At 40.8% G+C, this 26649-nt stretch overlaps 3 protein-coding genes across 9 annotated transcripts; all 3 read right to left on the bottom strand.

Moving 5' to 3' along the window:
• Positions 1 to 236: 236 nt before the first annotated feature.
• On the bottom strand, positions 237 to 2391 carry LOC115358023 (uncharacterized). Its single transcript, XM_030049800.1, has 5 exons — positions 2287 to 2391; positions 2004 to 2117; positions 1189 to 1353; positions 865 to 975; positions 237 to 653 (listed from the first exon to the last, which is right to left on the bottom strand). The coding sequence occupies exons 1-5, from the start codon at positions 2333 to 2335 to the stop codon at positions 442 to 444; spliced, it is 651 nt and encodes a 216-aa protein (XP_029905660.1). The 5' UTR covers positions 2336 to 2391; the 3' UTR covers positions 237 to 441.
• A 7103-nt stretch (positions 2392 to 9494) lies between these two features.
• On the bottom strand, positions 9495 to 21791 carry eef1db (eukaryotic translation elongation factor 1 delta b (guanine nucleotide exchange protein)). Of its 3 annotated transcripts, none has more exons than XM_030049009.1 (9): positions 21634 to 21791; positions 15190 to 15307; positions 13792 to 13863; positions 11720 to 11782; positions 11157 to 11241; positions 10723 to 10835; positions 10404 to 10616; positions 10035 to 10229; positions 9495 to 9617 (listed from the first exon to the last, which is right to left on the bottom strand). In XM_030049009.1, the coding sequence occupies exons 2-9, from the start codon at positions 15301 to 15303 to the stop codon at positions 9579 to 9581; spliced, it is 894 nt and encodes a 297-aa protein (XP_029904869.1). In that variant the 5' UTR covers positions 15304 to 15307; positions 21634 to 21791; the 3' UTR covers positions 9495 to 9578. The 3 variants fall into 3 exon arrangements, with proteins under 3 accessions (XP_029904869.1, XP_029904870.1, XP_029904871.1); XM_030049010.1 differs by lacking the exon at positions 21634 to 21791 and adding an exon at positions 20081 to 20099; XM_030049011.1 differs by lacking the exon at positions 11720 to 11782.
• Positions 21792 to 22248: 457 nt separating this feature from the next.
• pycr3 (pyrroline-5-carboxylate reductase 3) lies at positions 22249 to 26557 on the bottom strand. 5 transcript variants are annotated; one of them, XM_030049006.1, is made up of 7 exons: positions 26539 to 26557; positions 25179 to 25272; positions 25032 to 25096; positions 24548 to 24727; positions 24231 to 24443; positions 23315 to 23407; positions 22249 to 23156 (listed from the first exon to the last, which is right to left on the bottom strand). In XM_030049006.1, the coding sequence occupies exons 2-7, from the start codon at positions 25252 to 25254 to the stop codon at positions 22950 to 22952; spliced, it is 834 nt and encodes a 277-aa protein (XP_029904866.1). In that variant the 5' UTR covers positions 25255 to 25272; positions 26539 to 26557; the 3' UTR covers positions 22249 to 22949. The 5 variants fall into 5 exon arrangements, with proteins under 5 accessions (XP_029904866.1, XP_029904863.1, XP_029904862.1 ...); XM_030049003.1 differs by lacking the exon at positions 26539 to 26557 and adding an exon at positions 26383 to 26528; XM_030049002.1 differs by lacking the exon at positions 26539 to 26557 and adding an exon at positions 25507 to 26372.
• Between the last annotated feature and the right edge of the window lie 92 nt (positions 26558 to 26649).

The raw sequence follows: 26649 nt of genomic DNA, 5'->3' as shown, positions 1-26649 counted from the left end.
ACATGAATTGTAATATTATCATTTTAATTTAGAGTACATCATTTATATTTTATGAATCCAATTCATTGGATTAATTCATTCCAATTCATTCATTGTCACTGAATGATGCAATTTCAGTCAGTTTACTATGAGCAAAGAACTGAAAGTGTGCTCATTTAGGGGAAACCACATGATCCTGCAAGAACTCAGTTGTAAAATAAGATGCTGCAGATAATCAGTGCATAGCAAAAAAAAACCAACAAGACACAAACACGTCTTTATTAGGGTGGTTAATGTAGAGTACAGCAGGCCTCACCAAAAAAAAAACTTAGAGCTATAAATGCATTCTTATGACATTGCAAACAAGCATGAGAAGTTCACTATTTGAATTTGAATGTGCTGAATTTTGTGCTACCTGACGGTGTGTATTATTCACATCTGTATGTATGTATAATCTGTGTTTCAAAAGATGACAGTGAGACTCATGAGCCCGAACAACAGAGAGAAAACACTCAGTTTGGCAGCCGAGGCAGAGTTACAGAGGTTGCCCTTACAGCAGGTTGGGAAATTAGGGAATATATTCCAACGCATCAGAGAAGGCAATACCTTGACAGCTGTGCAGAGGTTTGCAGATGTGCAGCCAAAGATCTGAGCGGTGACGGCCCCATACATCACTGTAGATGAAAAATTATTGTTTTTACTATGAATACCATTTTCATTGTTCTTCATTAGTTAATGTTAGAGATCTCACATGATAGAGACAAACACTTGAAGGCAGTAAATTTCACTCAGTATGGGGATGGGGAGACGACCAGTACTGATGCAGATGTTGGCAATAAGCACAATCTTTGTGCAGAATAATTAACGTGCAACATGAAAACTTACCACTCCCTTTAAAGCAGCGGTCCTCTCCCCCAACACACTGCACTTTGTTTCTGCATGTAGAGCTGTCACAGGAGTAACACTGTAAGCTGTTACTCCCCTGGTGAGCAGGGACTGAAATAAAACCCAAAAAATACACACGTCTCTATTAAAGCTGGTCAGAATCATCAGATTAGTCAAGCATATAAGTAATTTTGGGAGACACAAAATAACAAAAGATGATTTAAGATGACAGACATAAAGTTATTCAAAATCGGGATTGGCGTACCTGACTATGATTATTTATTGGAAATTATTCACAAGTGCAGTTCTCAAGAATGTACTTACCAGTCAGATTTTGAGAGTTGCAGCGATCTGTGTTGCAGCATTTGACAGATCCAACGACTCTCCCAAATCCCAAGTTGAGGGAAACTGTCTCCGTGCCTGCACTGCACAGGAAGTTTGGCAAACACGACTTGAAGAGGAATTGTGTGGAACTTCCCGACAGATGTACTACAAAATCAAACTGGACTTCATTACTGTTGAAGTAAATTAGGTAACACTTCATAATAACAATCATTACTAAAATTATGAATTGATTGTTAATTAAAAGTTAGTTAATAGTTATTTTCAGTTAAAAATAAAGAAATGATAATTAATGTTTATCTCTTACATGGTAAGCTAATTACTAACAGTCTGTTGTTGCACACATTATAACATTTCAAATACTATATTAAATACTATATTAAGTAAGTGTTAATTTGTAAGAAATTGTGTGTAAAACATCTAGAAACATTACATACATGGACCAGATATTTTTACATTTTGTTAATAGTTAATAATTGGTTTGTTGTCTGTCTGTAAACATTATTTAGATGGCTTTGATAAAGTGCAACTGATGATTATAACACCTTGTTAAATGGTTAATAAATACTTTGTAAACCATTTACAAACAATCACATAAAAGTTTACAATTTCTTTGGTAGCCCTTAATGATATAAAATATTTTTTGTTATAATGTGTGCAACAATAATATATAACAATATCACAGTATAATTAGCCTACTGTGCAATAAGTAAACATTATTACTCATCATTTCATTGTTAGCTATACAAAAACTACTAACTAAAGTTTATCTATCTAGCTTTAACTTTTGCTCTTACATTTTAAGGTTGTTGTTACACACTGAAACCCTTCAGAACAGGGCCTTGGGCGTGGGGATGCCCGGCATGGGAGGCCCACAGTACAGGCAGCTTCATGACACTCAAGTGCTTCAGCTGCAATGAAGAAAATATTCATTCAGTGATGAGTTGCTTACAAAAATAAAAACAAAAACATACTTGTTATATATGTGTACACACACACACACACACACACACACACACACACATATATATATATATATATATATATATGTGTATTAGGTATCACATGAATGAATATTACCTGTGCTGAGGAGGGTCAAGAGGAGACCCAGTGACAGCGTGAACTTCATTGTCAAGAGCAAGTGAGCAGATCTGTGGTCCTGGGTGTACGGACGACAACTCACATACTGAAGCTGCTCCCAACAGTCATGAGAATATGTGTGTTTTTTAGCAGCACAGGAAATGTGGTTTCAAGCATTCAGTGTGCCTCCACTTACACACCATAATTAATTCTCCTTTTTCATTAATACCTCTTTAATTTTTTCAGTTATATCCACAAAGTAATTATGTAAATTATCCACAATTTACATATTGACTGAATCAGGCCATTTTAAGTCATATTTTTACTGTACTAAATGTGTCATTTTCATTATTCTGTGAAAAATCATTTGCCAAGGGAGCTACAGATAAACCAGAAAACAATGTGATGTGTTTTTTTTTTTTTTTTTTTGCTTGTTTGTTTTTTATTGTTTTAGCTTTATTAGGGTAGCAAAATATGCACTGTCCTGTAAATCTCACCCGTGCTACAATAAATGCATATTTCTGAACTTCAGACATACCAGAAAAGGAAGATACTGCCAGTTCATTGTTTTTTTTTAAAATTCCTTTTCAACAAAAACAGTTACATCACAAAAGACAAAGACAAACAAAGAAGATAATTAGGAACATACAATAAATAGATAAATTAATAACATTTAAAAAGAAAAAAACAGAAAAAAAGGGTCACAGGGTAAGCTTTATTGAGCTTTATCCATAATCATGCTTTAACTCATCTACCATCTCGACAATGGCATACACAGTAAGCCCCACCATCTCTCCTATATCAAAATGTTCGCATCACCAGGGCAAGTACCGCTGAACACCTGCTCCTCTGCTATCCATTCACCATCAATCGTCACAAAGAAAATAACATAACAAAGAAAAGAAAAAAGAGGGGGATAATAACATTTTCAATATATTATTTCATTATTATCACCCTCTGCTTAGTTAGCTATTCAAAATTGTATTCAAGTAAGGGCCCCATATTTTCCGAAATACCTCAGTTCATTGTTTTACATGAAATATTTTGTTTATGATATCAAAGTACACAGATGACAGCAAACAAATTTAAGGTGTTAATGTGGGAATGTAATGCAATTCCATGACCTGAGTGGAGGGTTTTGTGGGAGTTTTTTTTTTTTTTCTCATTAAATTTGAACTTGACAGCCCGTTTGCATGTTTACCCTGCCGTATGTTTTCATATATGAAAGTGAGCGTGATGAGTCTGAGCAACAAAAGGAAATCTTTCAGTTTGTGAGCCAGGACTGAGTTATGAGGTTGCCCTGATAGCAGGTTGATACATTAGTGAAGTCAGTGCTCTGCGGAGAACAGACTGTTTTTCCTTTGTCTCAATTCTTGAATGAGAACTTTTTTTCCCTTCAAAAACAGTAAGTTTAAATCTCTGAACAATTTGTTTGTTGTTCACAACATAAATAATGTCAACAGTTGAACAGTTGTTGACACATCATGTATACATAATATCTATATATCATTTGTTTATCTATGTATCTATCTATATCAATCTATACACACACACACACACACACACACACACACACACACACATATATACAAATATACACACACATATACATGTGTATGTAATAAAAAGTATATAAAAAAGATATAACATATAAAAACATATGTTATATAATACAAAAAAAAAAATGAATAAAAAGCAACATACAGATAGTAATGCTTTGTTTGTTTGTTTTATTGACCTGACTATTTGAGACTTCTGTTTCTTATGTGGTTGCGGCTGCTGCTTTATATATATATCTATCTATCTATCTATCTATCTATCTATCTATCTATCTATATATACAGTACAGGCCAAAAGTTTGGACACACCTTCTCATTCAATGCGTTTTCTTTATTTTCATGACTATTTACATTGTAGATTCTAACTGAAGGAATCAAAACTATGAATGAACACATGAGGAGTTATGTACTTAACAAAAAAAGGTGAAATAACTGAAAACATGTTTTATATTCTAGTTTCTTCAAAATAGCCACCCTTTGCTCTGATTACTGCTTTGCACACTCTTGGCATTCTCTCGATGAGCTTCAAGAGGTAGTCACCTGAAATGGTTTTCACTTCACAGGTGTGCCTTATCAGGGTTAATTAGTGGAATTTCTTGCTTTATCAATGGGGTTGGGACCATCAGTTGTGTTGTGCAGAAGTCAGGTTACTACACAGCCGACAGCCCTATTGGACAACTGTTAAAATTCATATTATGGCAAGAACCAATCAGCTAACTAAAGAAAAACGAGTGGCCATCATTACTTTAAGAAATGAAGGTCAGTCAGTCCGGAAAATTGCCAAAACTTTAAATGTGTCCCCAAGTGGAGTCGCAAAAACCATCAAGCGCTACAATGAAACTGGCATACATGAGGACTGACCCAGGAAAGGAAGACCAAGAGTCACCTCTGCTTCTGAGGACAAGTTCATCCGAGTCACCAGGCTCAGAAATCGCAAGTTAACAGCAGCTCAGATCAGAGACCAGATAAATGCCACACAGAGTTCTAGCAGCAGACCCATCTCTAGAACAACTGTTAAGAGGAGACTGCGCGAATCAGGCCTTCATGGTCAAATAGCTGCTAGGAAACCACTGCTAAGGAGAGGCAACAAGCAGAAGAGATTTGTTTGGGCCAAGAAACACAAGGAATGGACATTAGACCAGTGGAAATCTGTGCTTTGGTCTGATGAGACCAAATTTGAGATCTTTGGTTCCAACCGCCATGTCTTTGTGAGACGCAGAAAAGGTGAATGCATGGATTCCACATGCCTGGTTCCCACTGTGAAGCATGGAGGAGGAGGTGTGATGGTGTGGGGGTGTTTTGCTGGTGACACTGTTGGGGATTTATTCAAAATTGAAGGCACACTGAACCAGCATGGCTACCACAGCATCCTGCAGCGACATGCCATCCCATCCGGTTTGCATTTAGTTGGACAATCATTATTTTTCAACAGGACAATGACCCCAAAACACACCTCCAGGCTGTGTAAGGGCTATTTGACCAAGAAGGAGAGTGATGGAGTGCTGCGGCAGATGACCTGGCCTCCACAGTCACCGGACCTGAACCCAATCGAGATGGTTTGGGGTGAGCTGGACCACAGAGTGAAGGCAAAGGGGCCAACAAGTGCTAAACACCTCTGGGAACTCCTTCAAGACTGTTGGAAAACCATTTCAGGTGACTACCTCTAGAAGCTCATCGAGAGAATGCCAAGAGTGTGCAAAGCAGTAATCAGAGCAAAGGATGGCTATTTTGAAGAAACTAGAATATAAAACATGTTTTCAGTTATTTCACCTTTTTTTGTTAAGTACATAACTCCACATGTGTTCATTCATAGTTTTGATTCCTTCAGTGAGAATCTACAATGTAAATAGTCATGAAAATAAAGAAAACGCATTGAATGAGAAGGTGTGTCCAAACTTTTGGCCTGTACTGTATATATATATGTGAGTGTGTGTGTTGTTGTTGTTGTTGACACATAGATAGATAGATAGATAGATAGATAGATAGATTCCTCAGGGAAGGAAAAAAGTAACACACAGATAGTAATGCTTTGTTTGTTTGTTTGTTTTATTGACCTGACTATTTAAGATGTTGAGGCTGCTGCTTTATATATCTATATCTATCTATCTATCTATCTATCTATCTATATATATATACACTATATTGCCAAAAGTATTCGCTCATCTATCCAAATCATTGAATTCAGGTGTTCCAATCACTTCCATGACCACAGGTGTATAAAATCAAGCACCTAGGCATGCAGACTACTTCTACAAACATTTGTGAAAGAATGGGTCGCTCTCAGGAGCTCAGTGAATTCCAGCATGGTGCTGTAATAGTAATGTAATAGGATGCCACCTGTGCAGTAAGTCCAGTTGTGAAACTTCCTCGCTACTAAATATTCCACAATCAACTGTTAGTGGTACTATAACAAAGTAGAAGCGATTGGGAACGACAGCAACTCAGCCACGGAGTGGTAGGCCACATAAAATCACAGAGCGGGGTCAGCGGATGCTGAGACGCATAGTGCGCAGAGGTCGCCAACTTTCTGCAGAGTCAATAGCTTGAGACCTTTAAACTTCATGTGATCTTCAGATTAGCTCAAGAGCAGTGCGTAGAGAGCTTCATGGAATGGGTTTCCATGGCCGAGCAGCTGCATCCAAGCCACACATCACCAAGCACAATGCAAAGCATCGGATGCAGCGGTGTAAAGCACACCGCCACTGGACTCTAGAGCAGTGGACACGTGTTCTCTGCAGTGACGAGTCACGCTTCTCCGTCTGGCAATCTGATGGACGAGTCTGGGTTTGGTGGTTGCCAAGAGAACGGTACTTGTCTGACTGCATTGTGCCAAGTGTAAAGTTTGGTGGAGGGGGGATTATGGTGTGGGGTTGTTTTTCGGACGTTGGGCTTGGCCCCTTAGTTCCAGTGAAAGGAACTCTTAATGCTTCAGCATACAAAGACATTTTGGACAATTTCATGCTCCCAACTTTGTGGGAACAGTTTGGAGATGGCCCTTCCTGTTCCAACACGACTGCGCACCAGTGCACAAAGCAAGGTCCATAAAGACATGGATAAGCGAGTTTGGTGTGGAAGAACTTGACTGGCCTGCACAGAGTCCTGACCTCAACCCGAGAGAACACCTTTGGGATGAATTAGAGCGGAGACTGCGAGCCAGGCCTTCTTGTCCAACATCAGTGTTTGACCTCACAAATGCACTTCTGGAAGAATGGTCAAAAATTCCCATAAACACACTCCTAAACCTTGTGGAAAGCCTTCCTAGAAGAGTTGAAGCTGTTCTAGCTGCAAAGGATGGGCCCACATCATATTAAATCCTATGGTTTAAGAATGGGATGTCACTCATGTTCATATGTGTGTGAAGGCAGCCGAGCGAATACTTTTGGCAATATAGTGTATATGTGTGTGTGTGTGTGTGTGTGTGTGTTGTTGTTGTTGTTGACGACACATAGATAGATAGATAGATAGATACCTCAGGGAAGGAAAAAAGTAACACACAGATAGTAATGCTTTGTTTGTTTGTTTGTTTTATTGACCTGAGTATTTGAGATGTCTGTTTCTTATCTGGTTGTGGCTGCTGCTTTTTGAGCGCTCTGCAAAATCATGTTCGGTTGATCTAGATTTGTTTTCTTGCAATGTATGTGATTGCTTATTGTAAATAACACTGACAAATTGTTTTATTAGATGTTTTGCTCAAGAGACACTGGTGACAGAAATCATGACAACGATGAGACATTGTGAAAGCAGCGGTGATGAGGAGATAAGGGGAATGTTGGTTTATGGTGGTGGGAGAAAAAAGCTGTGGTTAGAATTCTGAGAGCAGAGATGAGGAGAAAAATAAGGGCAGTTCTGCAGAACATGAAACCAGATCACAGTTGCGTGTGATCAGTGTGCAAAGTGAGGTTTTCATTTCGCAGAGCAACAACTGTCACAGAGCAACAACTTCTGTACAATCACAAATGAGAAAAGAAATCTTAATAAACAATATATCCATAAAACATGAGGGTTACTGATTACAGAGATCCACTACCACATAACTGACTTTGACCCTCACCTCAGGAGACTGTTTTTATAGTTGATAGATGAAATGTAAATGTCAATAAAGTTAGGAAAATGTATGTGCCCTTCATAAGAATAAAGTACGGAGGAAGCTGACCACGACAGGTAACTGGAATGAAATGTTGAGCCACGGCTATGAGTGGGTGGGACTCACCTACCAGAGCATTGCTGTGAAAGTGCTTCTGTCAAACTCCTATTTTCATGCATGCTTTGTTTTCAAGCATGTTTAAAAGCAAGGTGGACAATGAAAACTTCAGGCTTAGGCCTTGGAAAGAGATATGAACAAGGGGAAAAGGCAAAGGAACTCAGGGGGCGTTAGCAGTTGTTAGGTAAAAAAAAACAAATCTTCAGAATAACAAGCTTCATCTTTGATGAAATTTGAGGTTAATGTTGTGCCACGTACAAGGCATACCACAAAGTGACGGTGTTGCTTCAGTGAAACACTTACCAATACTTGACATTTTAATTTGACACTGAAAGCAACAGGCAACATTTAGTCAGACAGTAAAAGGTGGCCTAGGTCTGATTTGTCCCTCACATGTGACACAGATCTGATTTTTATTAATGGCATTGTGAACAGGGGGGAAAAAATTCATTAAATGTGGCATTTTCAATTCTGATTTGGGCCACTTTCATATGTGGCATAAATCAGATAGGTATTCGATTCCTGGTGAAGTGATGACTGTATGAACACTCTGATCAAAACTCAGAATGACATGGTTGTATTTTTTTGTCAAGCAGGCCTTAACTGCACTAAGGAAACATTTGATAAGCAAACCAGCATCTGTTAGTTTAACTCCAGGCACAATTATGATTAGAAACACATGGTTATCATGAAATTATTCAACAGACTTTGTCTAACTCTCATCAGTTTGTGACCTCACCTCCAAGCCATGCATGATTCAATCTGAGCAATTATGATTTTCTTGATGCAGCGTCGTTGTATGAATTTATCAAATTCATTTGCAATTTGATTCCATGAGGAGCTACCATCAAACTTGGGCTGGGACACAACTCTGTCATGGAGCCTTCATTGAAGCACGTCCTCCATGTTCTGCCATGGTAAGAAGACACAGCCTGTGGTGGCAGCCCCGAGTATGGTGTACTACAGGAAAGGGGTGTATTCAGACCATAAATCAGGATGGCTGCGGTGTGGCTCAGAGCTGCAGCTAGTATCACACTCTGGTCCATGACATGACAGCATTTAGTGGCTACATACCTTTAGTAGGTCAGTGCTGTTTGTACTTTTGCATGTGACTCCAGTATAGGTCTGGGTTTTGACATTATAGCATCCTTATCTCCTTTCAGGTTACTACCTAGATCTAGATTTGCTGTTGTAGACTGTTCAAAGTGCTGTGGGGCAAACAACTGCAATCTCACTGACTGATATGTGCCTTGCCTCCTTATGATATAGCATGATGTCCAAATTATAATTTATTTTCAAATGCACGATGACTAAATGCTTATTGTCAGCACATCACAGTCTGGCATCCAATAGCAAATATTAAAATCTGGTGCCACAATAATAAAATGCTCATAATCCGCATTTCCCATTTCCTCACATCCAGAAATTTTGATTTAAGAGACAGTGGCTTCAGTGCAAGAGCTTGTTTTTATTATTAACCGTTTCACACAATCTGCAGGGGTGGGAAAAGGATGAGACAAGACGTGCTGGTATCAGATTTTGTTGAAAGCCGCGACGTCAACACTCTGGACCTGAAAGGGAGCAAAAAGTTGGATTAATTTCTTTGAGTTTAAAGACACATTCACAAGTCCACACACAGACCGTGACGCAATACTAGTAATACTAAAAGATATTGTGGAACTGTGGATCTGAGGGTGACTGGTATTCTATGCTCTAAGGGGATTGGAGATGTATTATATTTTGTTGTTAATGCATCAAATGCATCTCTGGCTATATCTGGAGGTGATATGGGTCAATTCTTTAAAGAGACATGCTTATGCTTGCCATTTCTAAAATGCAACAAATCATCCAGGACACATTAATAACAGATGTAAAATGAGTCTCTCTTGCTCCACTGCTCTGTGACTAGGTGCAGTATCTTTACAAAGCACTTGTAAAATGTGAGCTAATGCTTTTGCCCTATAGTGTATATATATTTTTGTACTTACGTAGTCATCGAACTTGGTGATTTCCTCTTCCAACATGTCTGTTCCCACCTTGTCATCCTCCACTACACATGCGATCTGTAGCTTTTTGATGCCATAGCCCACAGGAACCAGCTTGGATGTGCCCCATAACAGACCCTCAGCCTGCACCGAGCGCACACACTCCTCCAGCTTCACCATGTCAGTTTCATCGTCCCACTAAACGGTGAGGGAAGAGGATGATGAAGAATTAAGTACAATGTCAAAGGGTGATAGTGTAAAATAATTTCGGACTTAAAGAACTGAGTGTGCATGTGTTTCAGCCTCATATTAGGCTCCTGGAAGAACGGTGTCATAGAATTATGAACAAGTCGGGGTCAAAGACTGACTTACAGGTTTGACATCCAGTAAAATAGAGGACTTGGCGATTAAGGCGGGCTTCTTGGCCTTCTTCTCTGCATATTCTTTCAACCTCTGTTCTCTGATTCTTTGTGCCTCTTCATCTTCCTCATCATCACTACCAAACAGGTCAATATCATCATCACCATCTTCTTCCTCTTCAACTGGGGCGCTGATCTTCTGCTGCTGGGCAGGAGCAGGAGTGCCCTGAACAAATTAAAAGAAAATTAAAAAGGTTAATCACACGCTCACGCATGACTTTGTGTTGATTCAACTAAGATGATAGCACCACATCCTGGGAAGGATGACTTACATTAGTGTAGGGGACTGCAGGAGCTGGGGCTTGGTTTGTGGCTGAAGGGGATTTCTCCAGAACCGCTACCCGACATTCCAGTTTGGAAAGTGCTAACCTCAAGTCTTCCACCACTAACCAAGAAGAACATAAGGAGTCAACCAGGATTTAAAAAAAAAAAACAACAACAAAAAACAAACAAACAAACAAACAAAACAATCTAGGTAATCCACTGAAAGGCTGTGAAATTTGTTTTGTACACTGATAAAACAAGCAGTGTAACAAAAGGAAATGAAACACAAGTGATAATGACCCAGAACTTCTCATAAAAAAAAAATGTCTCGCAGATGATGTAAAACAGAACAGCAATAAGATCATCAAGTTGCAGCCCTTACACATTTAAAGAAAATAAAAGGGATAATATCTGATTAAAGATCACACATCCACACGCCCACCTTTGTGTAGACTTTGGTTCTCGAGTTCCAGGCTCTTGATGCGAGATACAAGTTCCCCTTGATCGCCCGCCCCGCTGCTGGCACTCTGCATAGCAAATACACAAGAAGCAGAGACAGAGAAATCAGTTCATTCATGAGAGCGAGTGGCATGTGGTGGCCAATCTAGAGTATTAGTTCACTCTTCAAACCAAACCTAGAAAGCAGACCCCAGACATAAACACGCAACAACATACAACCAACATCCATCTCACCAGCATCTACAGCCAGACAGTGGCAGCAGAAAAACAGTAGCCATGGATGGACCCTGATAGAGACAAATGCAAAGGGATGAATGTCGATAAAGGCAGCTACTTGGATGGGGTCCACGTTTGGCACTGTCACACTTGTAAGCCTAGATCTTTCCCAATAGCAAAAATGTCAATTGTAAGCTGACTAAAGATGAAATTCCAAGCAACTGAGCGAGGATATCGGCTAGGTCCACAGAGAGGGCAATGTGAGAAAAGTCCCGCTCTTCTTGGCAGAAGTGGTTCCTGTGTCACACAAGATAGGGGGGGGGCACTTACGAGCTGGCACTGGTGGCTCAGGGAAGGTTGACCAGACCCTCTGTTACACAGCGTAGTCTTCAGCTGGGGGGGGTAAGGTGGAGGGGTTTTCAGGCATAGAAAAGGAAACGAAGGGGAAAAAAGGGGAGAGGGAGGAAAGGAGGAACAGAATTGAATGAACTACATGCAAAAGGGTTTTCAACATAAAGGAAAGTTACTGAGAATAATCCATTTCTCAGGGCAACAAAGGAGTGAAAAGTAAGGTCAGAAGGTCATGAAAAAGATCGTGCTAAAAGCAGATGCTTGCACACATCCACTCACACCCACATGTACCAAGGTGCTTTTGAAGCAAAACACCTAAGAACTTGCATGTCAGCATGTTAAAGAATGGAACAGAAGCAGCAAGGTGGTTCTGTTTGCCAGGAGCCATTTTTCCTTGAATATACTTTGAGTAAACAACTCAGTGATGATATATTCTTGAATCTGCTGTTTCAACCTCTCAGAAGTGTTCTTGCGCATCACAACTCACTTTTTAATGATCAAAACACTTGACATTTTGTGGGGGCTGAAAGCCCTATTGCTATTGCATGACCAATCTCAAAAGCCATTAAAATGGGCTTTTTGTTTGTTTTGTCATCTGACATTTTATAGTTACCCTCCTTATGATTCCTAGCAACATGTTTTATCACCAAATGTTTGATATTCATATTGGAACTGGTTAATTAAATGTTGAATTTTAAATTAATGTTGGCTTATTTATCAGCAATGATGTAAACATTACATGCCACTGGGAGCCAATGGAAAAAGCTGGCATACATGTGCTTTATCAAGCAAAGAGCACTTACTTTCAATAAAATCTCAATTTATGGTTGGTTAACCAGCTATTTTCCAGCTAAGTCTTACTTCACCAATATACACTACAGCAGGTGGTGGGGTAAAGGATTAGAACATACTTTGCTGCGAATCCTAAATATGATAACTTTACAAAACCTGTATGATGACCCCCATCATGATCCCCGCTCTCTCCTACCATTGTCTTTACGTCACATTTGCAGATCAAATCAAATTAGAAAAAAAATTTGCCATTTTTGAAATGCAAGAAGACATCTGAGAGGTTATGCTGGTACTCCAAAAAAAGTAACAAACCAACTAACTAAATAAATACAACACATTTAAAGCTTGCAGCTTTTATTCTGTTCACTCTGATAAGGGTGTGACAAAACTGGGACCATAAATGTTCAGAAAAAAAAAACCCTCAAAAAAAACGAAACAAAAATTTGGTGTGTTTTTCTTTTTTAAAAACACAATGCACAAAAAGATGCAACAATTATATAAAAAAAGAAAAAACAAACAAACAAATTGAAACTACATTCATAAAGTACTGGAACTAGGAAATAAAATCACTACTAAAGCAGTTCTTCCATATCCTGTACATGTAAGTTGACTTTTGGTGTTTTTTAGTGTCCTCTAGTGGTCATATCTCCAAACTGTACTCAACTGGTGGTGGTTCTCATTTGTGCACGTTCCAAAATTTGCCTCTGAGTAAATGTGACGAGACTCCTCCACACGATCTCATCCCTAACACTCTGAGCGTGTGTTTGCATGTGTGTGTGTGTGTGTGCGTGTGTGTGTGTTCACACTAGAGTTCTCAAATTCTGCCCGAACCCAACCCTACCCGACATTTTCGGGTAGGATAGGGCCTAAAATGTATGTGAATTGGTCGGGTAGGGTAGGGCTTCGGGTTCTGTGGTGAAGCTGTCTTTCGCCAACTATTATGTCTGTTCTCTCACTGCTACTAGAATTTGAGCCACCGGCGCTGCTAAATAATGGTGAATTTGGCGATCTTTTTTTTTCTCCTCTCTTTTTTTTTGGGGGGCTTTATCGGGCTGTCGGGCCTAAAGTTTGGCTAATTAGTAGGGTAGGGTAGGGCCCTGGGCTGGCCCAGTATGGCTTGGGTAGGGTAGGGTCTTAATTTTCAAGCCCGATGAGAACTCTAGTTCACACAACATGAGTTCATTCAAGCAACACTCACTGACATGAATAAATCATGTGAGGTAACAGACACAGTACACTGCCTATGTAATGATACTTACTCCTGCTAGAGACTTCTGGATGTTCTCCCGGGCCCGAGCAATGTCTTGCAGAATGGTGTTTGCCCCTAAATCCTTAAAGAACAGGAAAACATGTAAGGTTGTTGTTTGAAAAAAAAAAAAAAAAAAAAAAAAAAAAAAATTAAATTCTTTGTCAATCTTATTTTATATAGGCAACTTTACCAACACAGCTGATCTTGAGACAACTTTACAGTACTGTTTGAAAAATCAGTATATTGGGACAAAATTATCAAAGTGGCCTATAGTCCCAGACCTAGACTGGAATCTACAATCTATACATTCAGACTGTTTTTTTATTTTTACACTTTAAATTGCTACAATATTTTTGAGATCTGATTCTTAAAAAGATAATGCTGGTTATTTTCAGTCTGCACCTTATTTTCCCAATGGTGATTCATGACTTACTATGATGCTTAAAATTTCTTTCCCTACAATTTCTGTAGGTGTGTAAGCCCAAACCGTAAAACCACCAAACCGGTAAAGACACAAGACACCCCCGTTACAAACACATCCACTGTCTGAGACTTCTAACCACACACTAATGAATATACTCACAGTATTTTGTGTTTGTTTTAAATAGTCTAAGTAGATTTTTGCCTTTGAATGACTATTTGTTTATTTTAATGTTCTTATCTCAAATCTCTGAATGAAAAAAAATGTTGCAAATAAGACAAAATGCGGAACATTAGAAATTGTCGTTTTTTCCCCTCCCTAATGTACCAAACAAACCCAACTGAAACCGAAATCATGAACCAAATACCACAATACAAAATGAACTGGAACTGTTAACCCCTAATTTACGGTGCAAATAGGAAAATAAGGCCAACATTGAAAATAACTGCTATTATCTTTCAAGATCACCTATGGTCAGTCTGAAAACGGCTGTGATGCCTTTCCTGTGGGCGTATTATTTAAATCAGAGTGTTTTCAAAGTGACAGATGGGTCTCCCAATGGGCTTAGAGACTTTTTCTGAGCTTTGTCCGAGGGGATGCCCACAGTCTCTGACGGGTTCTGATTTAAATCCTAAATGCATTCCACTCTCCCGCCCTCTTTTTATACTGCTGAGCTTTTCATTATTCATTTTGGGATAACATCTGTAAAAGCAATTCATCATTCAGTTTCCTCTGATTTTTGTGCAGCTGTAGTGCTTTTGACCCACAAAACAACAACATTGGCTGTATGTGCACTAGTGCAGAATATTAACTGCAATGCATCTGCAGGCTTCACCACTTCCAAATGTCATTTTTTTTTGTGATTGCATAGTATCAGTTGCAGTGAAATGACAAATTTGAACAAAACCGGTTTGCGTCTTGCCTCAGGTGGGAGGTGTGACAACCTAAAGCAAACGAGGGACTGGATTTTTGAGGCAGTGTAGATACCTGTACTGATTGTGACGGGCCATTCATGTGCTCATAGAAACGTCTCTCTGCCTCATCGTAGCGAGGTTTATCAAACCAGATCTTCTCCTGGGCCAGGAAGTCTACTGTGCTCATGGTGCTGCATAGGAGAGAGCGAGGGGAAGAGAGAGACATATAAAAAAGGACACAGAAGGTTAGAAAAAAAAGCATTACCATTTCCACTTCAAGCAATACTGCTACTTTTAAATCACCGAACATTTACTCTATACAATGTTCTATTTCTTAGCTATACTGCCTCAGATCAGAAAATTCTATCATCAAATGTATGTTTTTTTTCCCTTAAATTTTAACAAGTCTCCTCACAGTCAGACCACCCAAATGCAATCTCTAAATCATGTAACTTTAATAAGAAAATAAATGAAAAAAAAGAAACAAACAAACAAATAAACAGCAACAAAAAAGAGCAGCAACTCGAGAGAAAAGAAATGACAAAAAAAAAATCATAAAACAATCATGCATTTAAATTACACAGTAGACCAGATGACAGGAATAAACCAAGGTGAAACAAAGATGAGCATGGGGGGAAAAATACAAACGATATCACTCTCACTCAAATGAAAAATAAATCCACAACACAACAAAAAGACAAAGTAACACTGAGAGCATAGAGAGGAACTGAAAGGCTTGGGGTGGCTCCATTCTCCAGGGCTGGGTCATACTTGTCCCTCAGTGGGCTGGTGGAAGCAGCAGTTGAGGCCCCAGCGTCTCGCCCACGAAGCCCCTGCACCACCACAGCTTCACCCACACAGTGGCCATGGAGACGGCTCTCTGCAGCATCATAGTGCCACTTGTCCAGCCACACCCGCTCGCTGTCCGGGTGAAGGAAGTAGCAGACTCCTGCCACCGACACTTCTTCCTCCTCTGCAACCTCCGCTGGCTCCTCTTCCTCCTGGATAGGGTGCAGGGCGTGGAAGACTTCTGCTTTGCCCTGCGGGACCACCTGTTTTTCCTCCATCACCTCTTCTTCTTCCTCCTCCTCTTCTTCAACAAGGCTTTGAGGATGATCACTACTTCTAGAGGTGGAGGGGGAGTTGGCCCGTTTGGAGGAATTGTTGCCATAGAGATTCTGATAGAAAGCTGCCTCGGCACGGTCATACAGGGGTTTCTCCAGCCACACATCTCTGAGCAGCTCCACTGGGATACGGGGTAGTCCGTTAATCGGCTGCTGAGTGGTTGGTGTGAGGGCTGCTTGCTGACTAGGAGTCGCAGGAGTTGGCGCAAGAGACTGATATCCCTCATCAGGTGTTGCGGGAGTGACAGGGTGGTTAGGTGGAGATGGGATGTCCAGCGAGTTTGGAATGGATCGCTGTAAAGATTCTTCAACGTAGCGACGCTCTGCCTGGTCAAAGTTTACTTTGTTCACCCACGCTGCCTGCACCACATGGTGACAAGCCACCTGCTCAGCATGGTGGCAGGTTGGCCTTTGGGGGTAAACAAAGGACAGAGAGGTGGGGTGGTTCTCTTGGGCTGGAGGTGACCTGTTTGGTCGGGTGGTCCCGCTGGAAGAGCGTGCCAGCCAACACTGGTACCGGCTCTCTGCTTGCTCATAGATGCTGCGTTGAAACCACACAGAAGTGCACTCGGACTGCAGGCCAAGCAGAGCTGTGCAGGGCTCAGGTGGTCCGCAGGTCCCCTGGTCTGGTTTCTCTTCATTCCTGACCTTGCCTTCATCTGTCCCCTCTGAGTGGCTCTCAGGATTTGAGGCACGTTTCCGACGACGACGGCTTTTCCCACTGCGCTTCCCATCTCCATTCAAGCTGCCACTCTCTGGGGACGATGACGTTGTCTCTCCATTTCGCTGGCTTGAGCCAACCTTGTTTCGACCCCCCACTGCTACATCAGTGGAACGGTCCACCGGACAATGGCTGGGAGGTAGATCAGACTCCGACTGATCCACTGCGGAGAACTGGGGGATCTTCTGCGGCATCATCTTTGATCCGTTGCAGAAAGAGAGAATAACAGGGATAGGCTCTTGGATTAGTTACAGAGAGGTAAACAGTTAAAGACACAAACAGGGATTAATCTTTTAGACTCGGTGCTCAAACTGATGTCAGCTGATCAGTTAGAGTAACTGCTTTGACAAAGCATTGTTTAGGGGTTAATACCCTACAGTTTACAGAGTCTAAGAATCACTCCCATAATACATGCCGCATGCAGAAAATTGAAAAAGCCCAAGCAGATGAGGTTTAAATAACATGTTCAATGAATGGATCTACTGATGTATATGTCTAGAGTCAGCACCATGCATTAAACCATTCATATCAAACATCTTAATGGTCATTCAAAAGTTATGACAATTTCTATTGTTAAGCTTGTCGGATTTTAAGAGCAGTCTGAAAGAAAAAAAAAACGTTAGTGAAGGAAAATGAACTCTGGTCTGGATGTTTTTCTTTCTATATGCTTGCTGTGAACACAGTAAATCATCTGAGGTGATGCAAAAGCTGCATTGTGCCAGGGCCCGAGTTCATTTTACCACTTACAGTAAATAATGGCTTTCAAAATAAGTCAGCCACCAAACACACATAAAAAGGACAAGTCAATGCATACACAGACAATTTTTCCCCATAATCTTGTACACATTTCTTGTAAAAACATCTTTTGGATTTATTGTTTGTGATGATAATATTATGATAGGATGCCAGGATAATCCCAGCAAACTGATAGGGAAGGACACAGCTATTAACCTGCACTTAGCAGGTTCACAAGATACATTACTCCTGTATTACCTCTTTGTACAGCCTATGTAATTTGTGAGTACCTGTAAAACACTGTAGGCCACTGTTGCTTGCTCTTTCCATGCCCATACTGTTAAGGCATAAATAACCATGCATGGTGGGCCTCTATGTACAATTATGTTGAAAACATTAAGGATCCACCACTATATATCAGCAAACTGCTGGTATCAGACAACAGTAGCTATAAAAAGCATTATCACAATCACAATCAGATTTATATTTTTAATACCTATTTGCTTGCAGTGAAACTGGCATTTTGTGGCCTTTTCTTCCTGGGATGCGTCACTTACTGTAACTGTGAAATTGGCAACACAACAAAACTATCATGGGTATAATTATCTTAAGACAGGCACATCTGAAAAGCTTAGCCTAGTTTGCACCTGCATTGATACTGTATGCATGCAGATATTTTAATCGGCCACAGTTTGGTTAGGAAACTGTCCAACAGCTGGGTTTATCAAACTGGGTCATCCCTAAAAATCATGCTACAAATCATGTCTTAATATTGATATTCTGCCAGATTTGTGATTTGAGGGAAAAGACAAGAGTTACCTAAAATCTTGGTACAAACAAGACACCATTGCCTATTGACTTGATACAATGAAACTTCTATGAAACACTAGCCTATATGGCAGATGTTTGCCTGCTGTTTAGCATTACTGACAGCCTAAATGCTGACCAATTCTGGAGTCCTATGAAAATGAAATAAGAATTCAATATGTCAACAATATGTTACAGTACTACTGAATTTATATTATTTCCCCATGACTCAGCTGTTTTATGATTTATCATTATGTATTATGATGTGTATTTTTTAACTCCTGGCTGCAGACGAAATTTTCCTTACTTATGAACTGAACTGAATCAAAAGCAAAGGTGACCGGGTTTTTTCTGTCACTGCACCCAGGATGTGGAATAGCCTCCCGTCCCAGATTAAGGCCTGTTCCAACACTGACACTTTTAAATCGAATTTAAAAGACCCGCTTTTTTCTTGCACTTTTAGTTCAGTCTGAGGGTGCCAATTGTCAAGTCCATTCTTAATTTATCTCCAACGTCCTCTTTTTCAGTTCTAATCTGCTGATGGTTATATTCAGTTTTTACTAGTCTCATTCATTTATGTTCATATTTCTTATCTTAATACTTGTTTTTGTTTTTATTTTTAGCCTTGGCTTTTATTTATTACTTTTTTAATCTTGCAAATTTGTATTGTTAACCTTTCTGCCACATTTGTAGAGTACTTTTGGTCAACACCTGTTGTGCTACATAAATAAAGTGACTTCAGTAATAACTCACTTTCAGTAGTACTCATCTATACGCAGTTTACAAGATGTTTCACACAGAATGAAACAGTACAACAAATGAGCTGGTATGAATGGAAATGTGATAAGATCACTGACAAACTCAAACAAACAAACCAAACAGTGAACCATTAGGCGAGGTGTTCAGAGGTTTTGCTCTGTCCTTGATGACAGCCAAGGCATACTGAGCAAGACATGCGTATTTATGACTGAGCGCTGTTCTGCTGTGATACAGGGAATGTATTCTTTGGATTGGGTGTGGGTGCCAAATTGCCCAGATGTGCCAAGAGCAGGTAGGCTTATGTCTTAAAACCAAAAACTACACCAGAGTAGTTCCTCCTATGCAGTAAAAGGTGTGGTTAAAAAGGAAACTACATGGGTTATGCTTGAAACTTACTTTCCACTCTTTCATTCCTCCCATTCCTCTAACCATCCCAACCAGACCGGGAAGTAGGGTAACTTGCAGAAGGGAGGAACAAAGTGGAGAGGAGGAAGAGCGAGTAAAATTGAAAGCTATTTAACCCATTCGAGTTTATTTTCCAACTCAATCATCAAAAATGAACATCTGATATTGATGAGGAAGCCTTATCATAACTGACAACTGTATGATCGCTTCTGCTATAGTTTTTGGTTGGAATAAAAATCTGCATATTCTTGGCACTCCGTTTCCCAGCCCTGCCCTACACGTTTCACAATGTGGATATTAGTGCTTTTGAGCTTGCAGTACTGAAATGAATTTGGCCAGGATGGATTTAACCCACTTTCCCGAAGTCATTTCCTGCTGCTCATTACAGAACATTTTACAAGCTCCTGACTCACCTTCCTTGGTCAAAGTGTTGAGATCAAACGAGTATCAAAGTCAAATGCTCAACGCGATCTTTTCATCCATTTAGCCGCAAGCCATTGAGAGAGAAATGACACAAATCACCATCTTGTAAAGTAAATTAAATCTACACTGGAAATTCAACTACAATACAACAATGTGTAAACAAAAAGAATGAGCAACATGAAACTTACAACAAGTTACAATGTCATGAAGAATACTCACTTGTCCAACTCTGAGAGCAAGATGAAGGGAAAGAAACTGTGTGTTAAAGACTGCTCAATAATATATTCAATTAATATCACTCATATCCACATTTATATTTGTCTAAAAGGTTAACCTGGAACCCAGCTTTCATTTAACTTGCATGGCTACTCCTGTGGTCCTCGATGATGGTCAATATGGAAAAACATATTCACCAACACCCAAGGCTCCAATAATAAGCGAAGCCATCCAGCAACAACTTAGCTACAGCCCAAAATTTGTTAATTCTTCCTCTTTTCACCACAAATCCTCTACTACCACTTGAGAGAGATGAGAGGAGGAATAAGGAAGAGGGTGGAGCAAGGGAAAGTGCAGGCCACTGAGCTGTTTATTTTCTGCTCCATCATCAAAAAATAATGTTGGCTTGATAATGATGAAGTAGCCCTGTCATACCGGATGTAGCCCAAGCCCACAGCAGGGCATACAGCCAAAGCTTTTGTACACAGGCTTGCATTTTAACCCGAAGCTGCTGAGGTTCAGGAGGGGTAAGGTTAGAAATGATCCCTGGCTCTGACAGATCAGTGGAGCTGACTGATGCAATCACAAATCATTTGCTATAACAGCAACATGATGTGTCACTGCACACCGTGAGGCCTTTCTGTTTCCGCTTCCCACTTTATAAAAAAAAAAAAAAAAAAAAAAGGGAGATCAAAGTTCAGGGTCAGGTAGAGTGTGGCCCTGCTGAAAAGGAAGGAAATCATTCAGTGATTTGCTCAAGGACACTTCAGCAGGGCCAGCGCGTACACATGGGCCACCCTTACCCTACTACCCAGATCAAAACTTATTCAAAATCCTGTGAATGGGCTGATTTACGCTTGAAACTGAAGCAATGCCCTGCGTGGTGGTCACAAATAACACAGGGAGAAGAAACATGGCTAGTAGGGCAAGATGCTCATTAGTGAGGGCAATGGCCCCACTGGCGTTTTTATCATCATCACCGAAGACTGAGTGAGTCCTGCTATCATTCACATTAGTAGTTTTAAATCATCTCGAAGTGGGTTTCTTACTCGTCCCCCATTTCTCATGTAACACAGTCAGTCCTGTCAACGAAACACGACCGGTCAAGTGAACCCGGTGCGGTAGCCGGGGCTCCAGCTCCGGCTAACATGAGCTAGCTAGCCGCCTAGCCTCCGCAGCTAGCTAGCAAGAACACGTTAGCCATCAAATTCACCGCTTGTCATTCCCCCCACTTTTGAAATTATGTGCCAAGGTGCCTTTGAATCAGTCATACCCGACTTCGCAGACCCAAACCCCGGCTGTCAGGTAACGTTATGGCGTAACTTACTGCTCCGTTTGTCGGTGACAGACCGGGCCGGTAGAAAAGCGTGTGTCTCCAGCAGCGAGTGGTTACGGGAAGGAGGGAGGAAAGAAAGGAAGGAGCAGATGATTGTTTGAACTTGAGGAATGGGGGAGGGGGGATTGATCTTGATCGTTAACCTCCAGCACTTGTATTGTATCCGAGCATTTTTATAATACGTGATGAAAAAGGTGGAGTTAATTATAGCTGATTTGTGGTTTCCATCGCCTTATTAAGCAATGAAAACCACAAATATTAAAATTAATAAGATTTAAAATGTTCTTTTTCTAATTTCCATATTATTTACAAACGTTTTATATTACTCGGGTAAGATTCATATCATTAACGTTCAAATGCATCATCAGAAGTAGGCTTAAAATTGAGGTGGTGAAATGAATTTAAATGGGTTTATAACCTCCACTTTCATCTGTTGGCACAATGACTCTATTTCATATTCTATTTCACACTACTTTACACCATCCAGTTCACTGGGAATCTGTGTTTCCAAAGGTGAGTGGATCAAAATTTCAAGTCATTGGCTGGATTGAATACAGCTGACCTCAAGAAATACATGCAAACTCCAAGAAAATCAGGCAATGCACAAAGGGAATCACATCACAGTTTATGAAAAAAACAAAAAAACAACATTCTACATATTTTGATTTATGCCAATCATGAATATTTTCCTAAATGTTCTGTGACACAAGGCTAATGACTAAAAAACCATCTGCTCTATCTGGAAAAGAAACGATCAACTAGCTGCAGCTGTGTAACTCACAGCCACTCTTCAATCTCTGCAAATTGTAATCTTGCGCTTTATTTGGCCAAATATATAATGACACTATATAACAGTATTATAGTTTAATACACTTGGGATCGGCACATTAGAAGCTCCATTCTGTGGAACACCACATACTCTTTAAGACATTTTTTAGATCACTGATCCAAGTATTCTGATGATGATTTAACATTTCTGTCATCGGTTTCAATGTTAAAATTGAGCTATGAACAGTGTATTGGTACTGGTATTGACAGGGAGTGTTGTTAGCTTAGTTCATCGATGTATACTTTTTGCACAACAAATCCCGCTTGTCACAAAATAGAATATCAGAAGTATGAACTGCACTTTTTCTTTTCTTTTTTTTAAGGGAGGAGGCAAAAAAAAAAAAAAAAAAGCAAAGCCCCATTGAAGGCATGAGCCATGGAATGTCCTGTTTGTCTGCATGTTCCTTGAGGATGGGCCGAAGAGTAATCTGCTGTTAGGTTCTGATAGAGTTTAAGAGGGAATGAGTGGTTAGCGTCCATCATTTTTTGCATCCCACTCCTGCCGACTTCTGGCCAAGCTCCCTGGCTCTCTCAGTGGCAGATTCCACAGCACTCATGGTCGCTGCCCTCACGCCGCCCTGCTCCAGGGTATGAAGCCCGTAGATGGTGGTCCCTCCAGGGGTGCACACCTCCGAGCGAAGCTGAGACGGATGCTTCCCTGAGTCCCGTAACAATCGTCCAGCACCCTGAATTAGAAGGGAAGGAGAAGAAAACGAAATCAATGAGGGCGAGTTCGCATGTTGTAGCTTTATACTAAAAACGTTCAATGTAATTAAGTATGATTGTGACATCAAAACAGGATGTTACTTCGATAAAGCGAGAAAACACGAACTGCTAAACTAACCAGAACGGTCTGCGATGCAATGCTGTGAGCCAGGGCGCTCGGCATGCCCATTTTAACAGCGCCTTCTGCCAGGGCCTCAGCAAAGAGATACACCTGTAGGGGGAATAACATGCACAGACATCACCATTAAGAAACAAGTCAGATGTTTTAAGTCGCATGACACCACAAAAAAACCCACAAAAGATAGAAGTGGTGGTTTGATGAGGGTTACTGATGAATACTAATGATGCAATTGCTATTTCAACTGTTGTTTTCCTGGCCTGTTCTTCATTTCCTCACCCATTGGAATTTCAAGAAACTCACAATCCCTGAACACTCAACAGCAGAGGATAGTGCGATGGTTGAGCGATGTGTGTTCCAAGTGAAAAGTATAGGACCTATAGACATTTCTGTTGGACCTCTACTCTAAATTGCTACCTGACTCATTTTGACAGGGAAAATATGAATATTATTTGCATCAATACTACAGACCAACATAAGCTGTTCCAGAGATTTGTCAGCATGGTTGCTTTTCCATGCTCACAGATAAGCTAAGAAAGGCCATGGACTACTTACATGTATCCAATGCAGTTTTTGTTGTTGTTGTTGTTTTTTTTGTAAATACACTTGATTTAGTTTACACTGAAAATTTCTCACCAAAACAAAATTTGTGTGTGCCATTTTCAAAATCTTATTTTAGAATATGTTTGAGGGTGCATTTTTTACACTGACGTGTAAAGCTGCTCCCCTATGTTCACGGCATGCTGGAAGAACAAATCTACTTCTGTAATTTTAGTTTAACAGTTACGACTGCCTCAATCTCAATCATCAATGCGGTCTTAAAATAATTTGTCTTAAGGAAGCTGTACCACAAGGTTACAAAGACATCCTAATAAACAAACTGATCTTTTCTACACCTAATAGTCTTAACACTCACAAAGGCAACCCCGCTGCCACTTAGTCCTGTGTGGATATCAATCCAGGCTTCAGGTCCCTCCTCCACCAAACCACAGCGATGCAACAAGGAGCGAAGCAGAGCTCCATCCTCAGGCTTCGCATGTGATCCCCTTGAAAACAAGAGAGCCCCTTCTTGAACCAAACATGGCAGGTTGGGCATCAGCCTAAGGACCGCTGAATTGAACGGCAGAAGCTTGTAATAGAACAAGGAGGGGAAAAAAAAAACAAAAACAAGATTACTCATTCTTAAATTAAAAGGCAGTTTATAGACCAATGCATGTGGCCAAAGGGACTCACATCTTCTAACGTTGCCAGTGTTACTCCAGCTGCAACAGACACAATGATGTGCCTCTGCGTGATGTGCTGCGAGACCTCGTTGAGAACAAGAGGAACCAGGTGGGGTTTGACTGCCACGAAGACCACATCTGAGCTACAAACCAGCTCTGGGTTGGAGTGAGTGACTGCGATCCCCAACTCCTGACAAACAAATGGAAGAGACAATCGACAGAACATGCATCAATTATAATTGGTATATCCAACTGAGTTGCATTTCAAGTGAAATTACCAACCATTTGCCAGGTGTAGATTAATAAATGATGAAAAATGGATTCTCAGTTTCATATCAGTCCAAAATGCAAACAAACAGGTGCTCTCATGTTGGTATGCTCACCTAACTTAAATCCAACCCCCAACACTTTGTCCTAGCTTGTGTGAGGAATATGAAGGTATGAGGAAAATAGAGTGGACATTAGAAAAAAAAAAGAGAAGAGGAAAAACATACCTGAAAGCGCCCCAGGTTCCTGGAGGATGGCGCACTTACTTTCATATTTGCAGGCAGAACATCTCCTGCAGTGGAAACACAAGAATGCATGAATGTAACTCACTCATTTATATCTCTATTCTGCTTCACTCCTCTGTCTCAACTCACCAGACAAGATGCCCTTTGCTATCCCATAGGCCATGTTCCCTGCACCGATAAAGCCAATCTTCAGCTGCGACTCCATCTCAGGGTCTGTTTTGATCTGCAGAAAGGGGGGGCAGGCACAGAGGTTAAGACACATCATCAACTCTTTTTAGGCACTCTTATATTTGCCTAAACCCCCGTTTACATGTGAGCAATCCAGAGGCATCTTGTGAGTGCATCTTGCATGGATGTGAGGGGGGGAGGATGACACTTTGGACAACAGATGAAAGAAATCATGGAATCAAAACAGAATTATGGCTTCTAAAGACCGAATCCACGATGTCACCCCTACAATCAAATCCAAATTGAGACTGGCATTGTCTGGGCAGGGCTGAGGCCAGTGCAGGATAGATGCCTCTCCATCCGAGTCTTCTGTCACTTCATCATTCCTATCGGAGTGGAGCACAGTTCCGACTAGGGGACGCCTCGATTCCATGATTGCAATCATTGTTTTTTCATAACGCCACCAACCCTGTATTTTGATTGGGGTGTTGGACTCAGGCTGTCTCTTGCACTTGTAATAAGCACTTTTGAGAACTTTCCAGCGAATCTTTAACTGGTCCACTGATCTGTGATAGCCGGCCGCTGTCATTCTTCTATGAGCCACCTTGAAGACTTTGTTGTTCCTAACTTTCCTCCCATCTAGGCATTTCTTCATGTCGAGCTCCTTGAGGATCTCCAGGAACAACTCCGTCTCCCTCACGTCCCAGTTCTGTTTCTTAATATTAGTCTCGTCCATAGTTGTGGTAGAGCAGCTAAGATAGCTCGACGGCTAGTAAGCGCAGCAGTACAACTGGGTTCAGGCCAGGCGGCTAGCTTGCTAGTTAGGCACTAGCATGTCTGAGATGTGGCAGAAGCGGAGCTGGTGGAGCTGCTAGCGTTAACCTGGGCTTTACTCCGCACGCTGCTGGTCCAGGTGGTGTCGGTGAAGTGATAGTGCCTCCTGTTTACACACCTTTATCGCTACATCTAACGGCGCCGCTGCGTCTAGCTAACGTTAGCTGGAAAATAATCCAGGGAGAGATTATAGAAATACAATGCACGTGTTGCTTGTTGACTGGGCAACCATAAAGTAACCCAGAGTTAAATAAACAAGGTAGATGTCAAGGCGATATAACAGTGAATCAAAACGGCTATCCTCAGCGTTGGTAGTAAGATGTTTATTCACCTGTGACATTTCAGATTAGTCCGAAGTTTTGTACAGAATACACAACTGCAGGTTAATTGCAAGTGTGTGCCGGTCTGTCAGATTAGATGCACGGCCGGGTCCTCAAACCAGCTGGTCCACCAGTGAACTATCCCACGTGGATTGATTTGTACTTACTGCTGCGCCAGGTAGGCGGCGTCCTGCGGCACCTGCAGCAATTCAACCAGCAACTTTACCAACTCCCCTCTCCGTCTCAGCCTTGAGATAAATCGAGCACAACCCATACCC

The sequence above is a fragment of the Myripristis murdjan genome, chromosome 4 (genome assembly GCF_902150065.1).
Source record: "Myripristis murdjan chromosome 4, fMyrMur1.1, whole genome shotgun sequence".
In the NCBI taxonomy this organism is placed as follows: Eukaryota; Metazoa; Chordata; class Actinopteri; order Holocentriformes; family Holocentridae; genus Myripristis; species Myripristis murdjan.
This window is presented reverse-complemented; position numbering and strand designations above follow the sequence as displayed.

Excerpts from the sequence above, each read along its gene's own strand:
- LOC115358023 (XM_030049800.1), bottom strand. The coding sequence starts at position 2,335 with ATGAAGTTCACGCTGTCACTGGGTCTCCTCTTGACCCTCCTCAGCACA. Across the intron at positions 2,118-2,286 it reads CTTGACCCTCCTCAGCACAG|CTGAAGCACTTGAGTGTCAT; the intron begins GTAATATTCATT and ends TCTTCATTGCAG. Across the intron at positions 976-1,188 it reads CAACTCTCAAAATCTGACTG|TCCCTGCTCACCAGGGGAGT; the intron begins GTAAGTACATTC and ends GTTTTATTTCAG.
- eef1db (XM_030049009.1), bottom strand. The coding sequence starts at position 15,303 with ATGAGCACAGTAGACTTCCTGGCCCAGGAGAAGATCTGGTTTGATAAA. Across the intron at positions 11,242-11,719 it reads TGAGCCACCAGTGCCAGCTC|AGTGCCAGCAGCGGGGCGGG; the intron begins GTAAGTGCCCCC and ends TTTGCTATGCAG. Across the intron at positions 10,230-10,403 it reads TTTTACTGGATGTCAAACCT|TGGGACGATGAAACTGACAT; the intron begins GTAAGTCAGTCT and ends CTCACCGTTTAG.
- pycr3 (XM_030049002.1), bottom strand. The coding sequence starts at position 25,953 with ATGGACGAGACTAATATTAAGAAACAGAACTGGGACGTGAGGGAGACG. Across the intron at positions 25,097-25,178 it reads AGCAAAGGGCATCTTGTCTG|GAGATGTTCTGCCTGCAAAT; the intron begins GTGAGTTGAGAC and ends TTTCCACTGCAG. Across the intron at positions 23,157-23,314 it reads TTGCATCGCAGACCGTTCTG|GGTGCTGGACGATTGTTACG; the intron begins GTTAGTTTAGCA and ends CTTCTAATTCAG.